We start from the raw sequence: 11720 nt of genomic DNA on the forward strand, positions 1-11720 counted from the left end.
GCAAATGGGGGAAATCTTTGTATATGGGGAATTCCACTCTGACGCCACGGAGAGAGAAGCTAAATGTCAAGCAGATGAGCATCAAATAATAAAAACCAGACTGATGGGCCAGGAAGAGAGATAAGAAAGATGGTATTTATTTGAATAGCCACAGGAAATCAGAGATTCAAAAATGTCTTGGAAAAAAAAAAAAAAAAGCAGCAGCACATTTGGTTTAAAAAAAAATAAATCACAGCGCGCAGATGTTTTATACCTTATCCAGCCAATCCCACCTGACAGTGCCCAGTCCCATCATGGCCTTGACCATCATTTTTTGGCCTTCTCTCGAGGGTAACCCCCATTGGTCTTATTGAGCGACTCCATGCTGCCATTTCCCGTCACCACGCTGGTGAGGAGTCGTTCCACCTCCCCAGGCAGAATTTGCTTCTCTTCATTCTCTGTCTCCCTGTGGTAGAAATAGTTGAAGTTCGAGACGATGACGGGGACGGGCAGCGCAATGGTCAATACCCCTGCAATGGCGCACAGAGTCCCCACGATCTTCCCACCCAGGGTGGTGGGACACATGTCTCCATAGCCAACGGTCGTCATCGTGACCACAGCCCACCAGAAGCCATCGGGGATGCTGGAGAAATGGGATTGTGGCTCATCCACTTCTGCAAAGTAGACGGCGCTGGAGAAGAGGATGACGCCGATGAAGAGGAAGAAGATGAGCAAGCCCAGCTCCCGCATGCTGGCCTTCAGGGTCTGCCCCAGGATCTGCAGCCCCTTGGAGTGCCGGGAAAGCTTGAAGATGCGGAAGACCCTGACCAGCCGGATGATCCGCAGGATGGCCAAAGACATGTTCTGCTGCCCGTTGAGTTCGCTCTGCTGGATCAGCTCAGTGGTGAGTGTCACGAAGTAGGGGATGATGGACACAATGTCGATAATGTTCATGATGTTCCTGAAGAACTCGGTCTTGCTGGGGCACACAATGAACCGGACAAATAGCTCGAAGGAGAACCAGATGATGCAGGCAGTCTCTATGACGAAGAAAGGGTCTGTGAAGGTACTGTGGGCCAGCAAGGTGTCTGTCAGATTCTTAGAAAGCTCCTGGGTGGACTGAAACTCCCTTTCCTCCCTGAACTCTGGCAAGGTCTCCATGCAGAAGATGATGATGGAGATGACAATGACTAGGACAGAGACCAACGCTACACCCCTGGCTGCACTGGAGCTTTCAGGGTACTCGAAGAGCAGCCAGAATTGCCTGTGAAAGTCATTGGTTGGTAAGAGGGTCTCAGGGTCCTTGATGAACCCTTCATCCTCCCTGAACTGGTCCATGGCTTCATCACCCAGCTCGTAGAAGGTGATTTCATCAGCAAAGACGTCGATGGGGACATTGGCTGGGCGCCGTATTTTCCCACCGGACTGGTAATAGTACAGGATCCCATCAAAACTGGGCCTGTTCCTATCAAAGAAATATTCATTCCTCATGGAGTCAAAGTACCGCATCCTCTTTTCCGGGTCTCCAAGCAAGGTCTCAGGGAACTGGTTGAGGGTCTTGAGCCGCGTCTCAAACCTCAGTCCAGCGATGTTGATGATGACTCGCTGGTCCCCCTCATCCATGCCCACCCTCTCCCCCACCAGGTGCTCACTGAACTCGGCAGAGAACCTGGAGAAAATGGTCTCATTGTTGGCATTCTCACTGTTGATAAGGATTCTCAAGTTGGAGAGGAGGTTGGCGCAGCTGGGATGGCCTTTCCGCGACTGGCCAGCCGGGCTGAGGTCATTTGAATAACAGGGATCCTCCACGATCTGATCAGCGTTGTCAAAACTGACTAGTGCCACCTCCATCTCCTTCCAACTGGACACGTCCATCATACACTAATCAGATTAGCAGCATAAATCCCCGGTCGGATGCCGGCAGCTTGAGTCTTTCCCACGCTATGAGGATCTGCAAGTGAACGGACAGGGGGACAGAGCTGAATTGTGCATATGTATTGTTTGGCTCGACTGAAAAGAGTAGAACAAACCCGAGGTCAGAAAACCCTATATTTTTTTAATGGAAACATTCATTTCATTGACTGGCAAAAGCCTCATATTTCCAGCAAGTTGTTCATCTCCAGATCCTGCAAGCCCTTTTGGCATGGCTTCATTATAATTGTTAAACTTCCCAACACCATTTACAGCACCCAAGGATAAAAGGTCAGGCAGTAGTAGAGGATGGGGGTGAACCCAGGTGTCCCACCCAGCCTTTCCCCAGTAATCCCATCCCTGCAGAACAAGGGGTCATTTCAGACATTTTCAGGTGCAGGTCCAGAGTTTGGAGCAGGGTTTGGAGGTATTAAACATGGGTGTCCTGTTTAGCAGCAGCGCTTTCTCCAGCTGGGAGAGGCATTGGGTCAAACCCCAGGAGGTCCTGGGCACATTGCAGCTGGGTCAACCGGAAAGCAATTCCCAGATTAGGGGCCACACTGGGATTTGGGGAGTGCAGTCCATGAGGAAAGCAGGTCAAGAGGAGAAGGACATGTCCACCAGCCTTGGAGGCCCCTTTGCTCTGCATGAAGAGGGGTACCCCTTGTCTTGATCTAGACTTTGGGGTGGGCAGTGGGTGAGGTGATGTCCTCCAGAGCTCTCCTAGGCCTCCTTCATGGTAGACCTGATATTCCCAGCCACAGGAAGAAGATGAGGACTAAACAGTCAGGTCACTTGGAGAGCATCTTTTGGATAGATTTTTTCCTAGACTGGCTCTGTCAGGCACTCGGCAACGGACACAATGTCCCCAAAATACTCCTGGGTGCACATCTCCCCGACACGCCGCTGCTGTTGTACTGAACTCGGAGGCAAAGTCAAAGAGGAGTCCAGGGACCAGTCCAAGTTATGGAGCTGGGAAATAACCAGTCCTGCCTCAGGGAGAAGCATGAACAGAATTTAGAGGTTAATGGGAAATTGTTCTAGGTAGATTTGCCCAAAAATGCAATTTCCAAGTAAATTCAACCCCCTGATTTATTTTCCCTTCAGCTCGTTCCCCCACAAATATGTTTTCCAGACATAAGAAACCACAGAGGGACACACAGAGCTGCTCCACGTGACCACTAATCACCAAGGGCACGCTGGCTTTCTTACCCAGCAAAGTTCAGAGAGAGGGAGCGAAAAAACGCAAATGCCCTCGACTGCCAAGAATAGCAAAGCAATTTAGGCCACGTCTGCACAGAGCAGCAGCGGCACTGGGGCTGGTCCTGCGATGAGGACGCTCTCCACCACAGGCTTTGTTTCCTGCAACCAGGTGCTGCAAAGGGACCATCCTGTCCATGGGGACCAAGCTGCACCTCAACCCCCCTATTTAACTGAAGTCATTTGGGGCTCTGAAGTTTTTCCGTCCCCTTTCCCCAGAAGCGGACTCATCCGTCCGTGCTGATGCACTGCTGGTGAAGTTGGGTTGGACAAGCTAGAAACCCAAACTTGTTGCAGAAGTAGACGTTAACATCACAGCTTGCTACAAATCCTCCCTCTTTGCTCTCAGCATTACAACCCTGAAAGAAAACTTCATAGAGGAGCCAACATCCATATCCCAGACGAGGGCTCAACCTTGCTCTTTCCTCAGCAGAGTCATGAGATTTGGGATTTGTGGACAAATCCCAGAATTTATCATAAGCTACTTAAAGATCATGTTTCTTTGCTTAAAAAAAAAGCCATGGAGCATGGTTGTTCTTAGGCGTCCATCTCTATAAAGCTGCTTCTGGCTGGTTTCATGCCGATTTTCCCACCTGGGGACATTTAGAGAGGAATATTCGGCGCAATGGGGCAGAAGTGATGCCTGGAGGAAGCAACAGCAGCACGATTTCGCACCCAAAGCAACCTGCTGCAAAGCTGAAAAGCCCCAGTGACTCTAAACCCAAGTCCTCAGCCCCAGTGACGGACACGTGTCCTGCTCAGGCATGTCCGAGGCACAGCGGCTCTCCGCGGGGATGGATTCAGCTCAGGCTGGACGTTTCGGTGGCTTTGTTGTAAAGCTGTTGTGGGCAGGGTGAGATGTAGCATTGGAGCAATGGGGGGTGCAGAAAGTGCAACACAACCTCTGTGGGGAGACAACAACTGAGAGCTGCAGATAATCCACGCTTCAGTGCCCATGTAGCATCAGGACGGAGGCAAAGGGCTACTGCGATAAGCCCAGCCTAAACAAAGCTGGTTTGAATCTTTTGGAGGAAAAACAAGCACTAAAGAAAAAAGGAAAAGCAGCACATATCTTTCCCCTCTTGTGTATTCTTATTTTTTTCTTAATATAACTGCCAAAGATGAATTTTAAATCAGAAAAAAAAAAAAAGAAAATCAGTTTGAATCAGGAGAGTGGGAGCGTTGTGCTCAGCTGGATGGGTGAGCTGAACCACTCCACCACACCTCCGTCCCGGTGGGAGAGCCCAGAGGGGACCACGTGCCCAGGAGCTTCTCTTGACCATGGAGCAAAGTTAAAGCAGCTAAAGCTGACTGTGAAATTACATCCTAAGTCAGCGCCGTGAGATGATCTTGGTATTTTAAGTATTAAGCGTGCTTAACTCTTAATACTGCACACTGGCACTGCAGCCAAGAAAATTCCCCAGTCCTTGCTTGGTAGGAGAGCTTCAACCCAAGACCTTCTGTCACAGAAGAAATCACGGTATCTTGAAATCTGGCTTTGCTCCACAGTCTCCACACACATTGAACTGAGCACCCCCCCCCCCCCCCCCCAGCATCATCCCTCATGGGGAAACTGAGGCACAGAGCTATGAAGGGACAATTTGCATGTCATGGTCACGGTTGAGAGTGGACAGTTGTGCTCATCCTCCCCACTGGGACATGGAAAGGTGCATTTTAGCTCCGCTTCAAGCCCTTGGGGCAGATGCCCAAGGGACGCAGGACTCTGACTTCCCTTTTCTTGCCTTCAGAGCCCCAAAATGTGCTGATGTCTGCGTCTCCCTGTCACCGGAGGTAGGTGCCCCACCTGTCCCCACGCCCCCAGACCACCCCATCTGTCTCATTTTGAAGTTAAACTAAAATGAATGGCACTGCCCGAAGCCACAAAACATCCTCCCACAGCTTTGCAACTCACGCTCCCGGCTCCAGTGGAGGCTTGAACTAGAAAGTTGCCTCATTTTTTCCTCCTAAATCACCTAACATCTGCTTCTCAGAATCTGATTAACTAATAACCTTCAGCTGAAATCCCTGGCTGGGGAAAATAATAAAAAAAAAAAACAACCGAGGGAGAGAGACAGCGAAAGAGAAAGGTCATTTTGAGGGAGTTTGTGTTTTGCCCATCGCATCCCAGTAAACCAGGGCCGTGGTTTCCACCAGCCCCTCTGCAACCATCGAAACTTCCCTGTCTGCAATTCCCTTCTGCTTTCCACCCATCATTCTTCCATCCCCAGCGACCCCTTGCACTCCTGGGTCAAACAACGGCCGTTTCTGAGGTTTTTTCCAGAAGATCAGAGATGCTGAGCCTCTCTCCCCCTCCATCCCCTCCCCATCACCCATGTACTGGGATGAGAAAGGAGGCGATTCCTCCCGTAGCCCCCCCCACGCCATCACCTACAGGGACTTACCCGCACAGGGCATGGAAGTGCCAACGCTCTCTGCATCTGGGAAGAGAGTTATTAAACACACATAGGGATGTGTAGGGAAAGCGGAGATAAAAAAAAAAGTCCAGCCATACCCTTGAAAGGTCCCTTTGGGATAACGCAGGCAATGTCATTTAAAAGGCTCTTCTCTATTTGATTCACTGTATAATTGGCAGCCCAGCACGCCGGGGACAGGCTTTGACAGGCACAGCGGCAGGATCCAGTGCGGTTCGGAGCCTCGGCACTGCCATTGCCCTGGGGGCCCTAAAAAGAGTCGGGGGTCCATTGGGAAAGGGGGCTGGTGAGGCGCAGAGAACACCCTGTCCCCATTCCCCGCTCGCCTGGGAAAAGGGGACCTGGCCACCCCCTTCCCGCTGGTCGGCGGGCGAGACGGGGGGGACGTGTCCTTCTGGCGGATGCCACCTTTAATCCCCAATAATGCTCTGGATGGTGCAGCGGGGACAAGTCTTGTCTGTGACGTGGCGAGGTCTGAGCTGGTCCCCAGGAGGGAGGCGGAGAGGGCGGACAGGGACCCGCACGCCAGTGGCACCGGGAGAGAGATTTACAGCAGGCGATAGGGCTCTTTTTATTATTAATATGTAATAAAGATATTAAAAAGAGGAGGGGAAGGGAAAGCCCAAGGGTTGGAGCATCCCCCATTGCCCACCTACCTCTTGCCTGTGGCTGTGGGTACAGCGGGCTCCTTTCCAGGAGGGGATGGCCACGGTGCCACCGCCACGTGGGACATCTCCGTGTCCCCCCCCGGGGTGGCTGGGACCAGAGGCAGCAGCAGGTACAGCCCGCATAGCCCCGCGGAGGGCATCGGTGGGGGGCGAGGGAGAGAGGGGATGTGCCCCTTCCTCACGCCTGGCTGCCGGCTGGCCTCTGGCTCGGACCCCAGCACGGCTGGGCTTATAACCTCTGGTAATAAATAAATAAAAGCCCTGGGTGGGACTGGGCAGGTTGGCACGATTCACTGAAATGACTGGGATTTTTTTTTTTTTTTTTCTCTTTCCCTGTTTTTCTTTTCTTCTTTTCTGGAGCTTGCTATGCTCACAGGCATCCTCACTTTGGGTGCTCCAGGGTGGTTCCATCCCTCCTGGGTGGCCTCCCACAGGGCTGGGTCCCACCTTTACCTTCACCCAAGTGACCTTCCCACACTCCTTTTCCTCTTCTTCCATCTCCACTCAGGCGTCCACATTTGGGGAAAGCAGAGGAGGGGGTGACACATTTCTGCCCACGTGCTTCAGCCTGAATTTCCTCCACAGTGACACTCCTTTGCTCTTGAGGGATCTGGTCACCTCAATTTCCTTCCCTCCAGCATCCTTTTCTGTCCTCTGAGCTATTTCTCCCCCCATGACGTTAATGAGCACATTAAACCACCCCATCCCAGAGGAGAGTCCAGGACCTGCCAGCTTGGAGCATCTTATCTCTGGCCATCTGCGATGGAAACGGGACACAACATTATCCAGAGCTTTGACCAGGCCCTTCAGGGTTGGGTTATTTTATATACCCCCTTCTGCACCCCTATGGACTACAGTGCTTATGTTTGCCCACCCCTGGTGAGGTAGCTGGAGATCTACTAACAAAAAGGTGTTAAATCAATATTCCTGGCACCTAAATTCAGCCTCAGCCTGTGCCCATCTCCCCTCCAAATCCAGCTTTGGGATGGTTTGGACCACGGGGTGATGGCGTTTGTTGGCAAAACTTGACCTCTTTTGGGGCTTTTTTCCCCAAAAATCTCTCTGGCATTAACCAGGGTCACATCCTGCACCCGGGCAAAGAACATCTGTGACCAAGGGAAATATGGAGTGTGAAAACCTTCCAGAGGAGCCAATGATTTGGCTCGTGCTGGGGGTGAGAAGTCAGCTCGAGCAAAAATCTGTGGTTATTAGGAATATCCCTGAAGTCAAAGCAGGGCTATGGTCCAGGGGAGACGGGCACGGGGGGAGATGCCCAGAATAACATCATTGCCTCCAAGAAACAGGACAGTTACCCAACTCACTCATCTCTGGAGATTTCGGCTACACCCTGGACACCCTCAGGAAAGTTCTGCCTTTGCATTCAACCAAGGTGACTTCAAACACCCTTTTGTCCCTGAGGATTTAAACACCCCCCAAGCCGGGCTGCCCCAGGCACTCCTCCTGCACTACTTTCCCTCTAATCCTCTGCTCCACGCTCCCAGCATTGCTGGCTCCGCTGGGATTTATCCCACGGACAAATTTGGCCCCTGAGGGTGTCCAGCATCTGGGATGGTCAGGCACCCAGTAAGCACTGGTACGGGATCGCTGCCCAGCAGCTCTGCACGCACAGCTCTGCCGCTGGAAGGGAGATAAAACCCATCCCGCAGCCTGTCCCGCTGCAAAGAGAGATTAGCTGGTAAAAGAGGGTTTTTTTGCAGCAGGTCTCTGAATTACTGCTTGGACCCGTGTTTACACAGGAAGCTTCATTTTCCCTGTGGGAAAGAGGACTGACCAGCTCATCACACCCATTTCCCCTGTGATCTGACATGGGATGAACTGGACCAGGGTGGGAACAAGGAGGAGAAGACAGGAGGGGTCCTGCACTCCTGAGTAATGAAGCAATGGCACTTAATTTGATTTTTTCCTAATTCTCAAGCAAAACGATGCCCGCAGAGACTTCTGCAAAGCAGAGCGTCTGCTGGGCTCTGCTCTGCACCAGGCATGTGCTTCTGTCCACAGAGCAATTTACTGCAGTAATGAGCCCCTGCTAATTTTCCTCTTTCTTAGCAGAACTAATTAGCTGGGGTTCAGCACTACTATTTCAGCTACACGGCTCTTGGATGGAGCAGGATTGGCTCCACAGCACCCCTGCGGCCGCTTGAGATATTGGGGTGAATATTTCTTATTTCTCAGCCCTGCATGAAGTGCCCCTCAATTAGAAACACACACCCCCCCCCCACCCCCACCCCCCGCATCAGGGACAGCTGGATTTTGGCAGGGGGGGAATGCGATATGCAAAAGCACAACCCAAGCCCTCAATTTAGGCCTGGGTTTATGGACCAACTCTGGCCAGACAGGCTGCCCTGGCACAGAGGCTAATGAAAAGAGGGATGGTGATAATTAAAGGGGTATTTGAGCTCTGATTCAGGCATGGAGAATCCTTGGAGGTTTAGTGAGGTGGATGGGGCATCTACCACTGCTGGGAGTGGGGCAGGAACCATCCCCCCACTGGAAATAAAACAGGAGCTTTTGGGTTTGCTGCCAGGAAAGATCCTGCAAAAGTTTGTGGCTCATCCCCCTCCTTGTGAGAGACATTTGCAAAACGACCTCTTTAAATTCAAGGTGTGCAGCTGTGAGGGAATAAGCAGGAGGAGAGATGCTGGTAGTTTATGAATGATAAAAAAGTAGGAAAGAATATTTCAAACCTTTGGGGGGATGGTAGGGGTCTGGCAAAAGCTGCCTCTGTTTTCAATCCTCAGTGCGGGAACAGCAGAGAAATGGAAAAGGGGCCAAAATATGCTGAAATAACAGTGGCTCAGGGCGAGCCCAGGGTTCCTCCTGCCCCACAGCACCAAAGGAGCCCTGTGCTCAGGAGCAGCCTGGTCTGAGACCCCTACACAAGACCTTTACTTTTAAAAGGAGAGGTTAGAGTGTGTCTTAGGCAAGGGGGGCCAGGATAAGCCCCAACATTTAAATCCACAAATCACACCAGCAAAGAAATGATCATCCTGAACCAGCGGCCACCGACTCCTATGGGCTACTTCTGTCTCTGTGCCTCAGTTTCCCCAGAGCTGCTGATGTGCTCCACGGCCAAGCAGGAGCCCTGCAGGAAAAGATGCACAGGAGGAAGATCCCAAACTGGATTCCTGGGGAGGGGTCCCTTGCTGCTGACCCCTGCGGCAGGCAGAGAAGCATGCCCAGCCAGACCCCTTTAATCCTCCCCAGTTTGCATACCTCACTTCCACGCATATTTTTTTATATATATATATAAAAAAAAATCAGATTAACAGAGAGCACAGTACACGCCATGAGACAGATGAAACCTCTCTGATACCCAGCCATAGAGTCCAAAATTAATCAGCTACGGATTAACCAGGTCAGGATGTAATTTAATAACAAGCAAGGGTGAGTTGCTACTAGGAGGGAGCCAACATGGTCCCACACCCGGTGCCCCATAAAAGCTGCCACAGCCCAACACAGGTAGCAGGAAAAGCCAGATGGGGTGAAATGAGCTCTGCGGTGATGCAGGCTGCTTGCCGAAGGGAGCTGGTGGTAGCCTGGGTCCGGGCCAGGCTTTGCTGCAGCTGAGCCCTCCTTGTCTTCCTGGTGCTCTGAGTCAGGGTTTTATCTTGATTCAGGAAAAGATTTAAATGGATTTTTGACTATGGGGATGCTGAATGGGCTTTTTGGAGGCTGGTGGTCTGCTCTCTGCTGGGACTTACGAAGCAATTGCAACTGCAAAGTGTGTAACATGCTTTAGGAAGCAGCTGGGGGATGGACAGACACAAAGCACTTGTAAAGGGCAAGTAAGTGCGGGTGCATGGAGTGACCCCTTTCCCCTCGAGCATCCCGGCTCCATCAGGGCGCCTGGAAGGGAACGGGGGGGGGAGGCAGCCATCCTCCCTGCTCTCACCCTCCTGCTTACCGTGGCTGTAACGTGATAAAGACAATTCGATTTTGAATCGATGGGAAACTTTCCCAGTCTGTCCAAAAGTGCTGGGACAGAGGCAGAGCCCCCCCTGACCCAACATCCAGAGCTCAGCACTGTAACCTCAGTTACAAATAAATGACCTTGTCCCCCCACCAGAATCCGCACTGGCAGCAAACCCTGCTAAGAGGTTGTCAGCCAGAGTCAAAAATGGATATATGTTATAAATGGAAAGCAATAGAAAGCCACTAACTGGGTCAGACAGATACCTGCATTGATCCCGATTTTTGCAATAACGGCAGCTAAAAAGAGCCAGTGGCAGGGTTTGGGGTCCCGGTGTCACTCGGGGCTCGCAGCATCGTGTGCTGAGCCAGAGCCGCTGCAGAGATCAGGGCAGCTCTCCCAAGCACATCACGGCAGCCCGTGACCCCATGGTCCTGTCCAGGTGAGGACATTATAATTTGGACCCAGCAGCAAAAAGTAATTAAGACTTAAAGTGATTGAGGTGATGCCAGTGGGACCCTCCAGCTCCTGGTAAAGCCGTGGTTATTTGCAGCATGTCCCCAGCGATCGGGAGCGCTTCACCCTCCCTTTTCCTCCAAGAACAAACTAAACTTCTCCCCTGGTCACCACCACCCCAAAAATACCCAACAGAAAAGGAGTGCAGCACCCGACTGCCCCAAACCCACCCGCCAAACCCTCCTCTCCTCCACCCCCAACTTCAGCCCACCGCGAAGGCTGCGGCAAAGAAGGAGGGAACAACAAACCCGGCTTTTGCATCATCCTCATCCTCCTCCAGCGCACAGGGCGCCTGGTCCCCCTGTCTCCATCCTCCTCCTCCTCCTTCAGCTCCGCTGGCTGGGGGCTGCCCGGCGGTGCTGCCCCTTCGCCTCTCGCGGGCGCATGGCCACGGCAGCGCGGGGATGCTTGTACCTCTCCTGTGCTGGGCGGAAAGGTGATGCCAGTAGCCACGTGAGCCCGGTGGGACTCCTTGCCCTCATTCTCCTTGTGCCTGAAATGGGTTTTCCTTCCCTCGCTGGGTCCTGCCCAGCAGCAGCAGCGGCACCCAGGACCCCAACCCACCACTTTTGTGCCTGTAAATGTGTGAACAATCTTTGCTTTCCAAGTGAGGGTGAGGAAGAAGCAGCCCGGAGCAGAAGAAGAGAAGGTGAAGCTCAGACATGGCCCTTTCTGTCCCCTCCATGCAGAGCTACTCACTGGGACGCTCTGCCACATGCAGCTGGGACACTGCTGGTTTCACAGGGACCCTGTTCATTTGCACCCACTTGAAAGGAGAGAGAAGCTGGAAAAACAGGACCCTCCATTGCTCCTGCTGTCAGCACCGCTGCACATTGAGGTACCAGCTGGGTGGAGGCATCCAGGGCTCCTCTGGCCATGGGTCCCTTTGGCCGGGCAGTTCCTTGGCTGCTGCCAACATCTGGGCTTGACTGAGCAAAGTTGTGGGAAAATCCGCTGTTCCTGGGAGCCTGTGATTGACATTACAAGAACTCCCAAACTGCCAAAGCTTCAGAAGCAGAAACT

At 52.3% G+C, this 11720-nt stretch overlaps 1 protein-coding gene across 2 annotated transcripts; it reads right to left on the reverse strand.

Moving 5' to 3' along the window:
* Positions 1–115: 115 nt before the first annotated feature.
* Positions 116–11083, reverse strand: KCNA10 (potassium voltage-gated channel subfamily A member 10). Of its 2 annotated transcripts, none has more exons than XM_074850038.1 (2): positions 10946–11083; positions 116–1930 (listed from the first exon to the last, which is right to left on the reverse strand). In XM_074850038.1, exon 2 carries the CDS (start codon positions 1855–1857, stop codon positions 307–309), a length of 1551 nt encoding a protein of 516 aa, XP_074706139.1. In that variant the 5' UTR covers positions 1858–1930; positions 10946–11083; the 3' UTR covers positions 116–306. The 2 variants fall into 2 exon arrangements, with proteins under 2 accessions (XP_074706139.1, XP_074706140.1); XM_074850039.1 differs by lacking the exon at positions 10946–11083 and adding an exon at positions 5553–5611.
* Between the last annotated feature and the right edge of the window lie 637 nt (positions 11084–11720).

Source organism: Strix aluco, chromosome 25 (assembly GCF_031877795.1).
Source record: "Strix aluco isolate bStrAlu1 chromosome 25, bStrAlu1.hap1, whole genome shotgun sequence".
Classification (NCBI taxonomy): Eukaryota; Metazoa; Chordata; class Aves; order Strigiformes; family Strigidae; genus Strix; species Strix aluco.

Coding starts and splice junctions, on each gene's coding strand:
- KCNA10 (XM_074850038.1), bottom strand. CDS start 1,857: ATGATGGACGTGTCCAGTTGGAAGGAGATGGAGGTGGCACTAGTCAGT.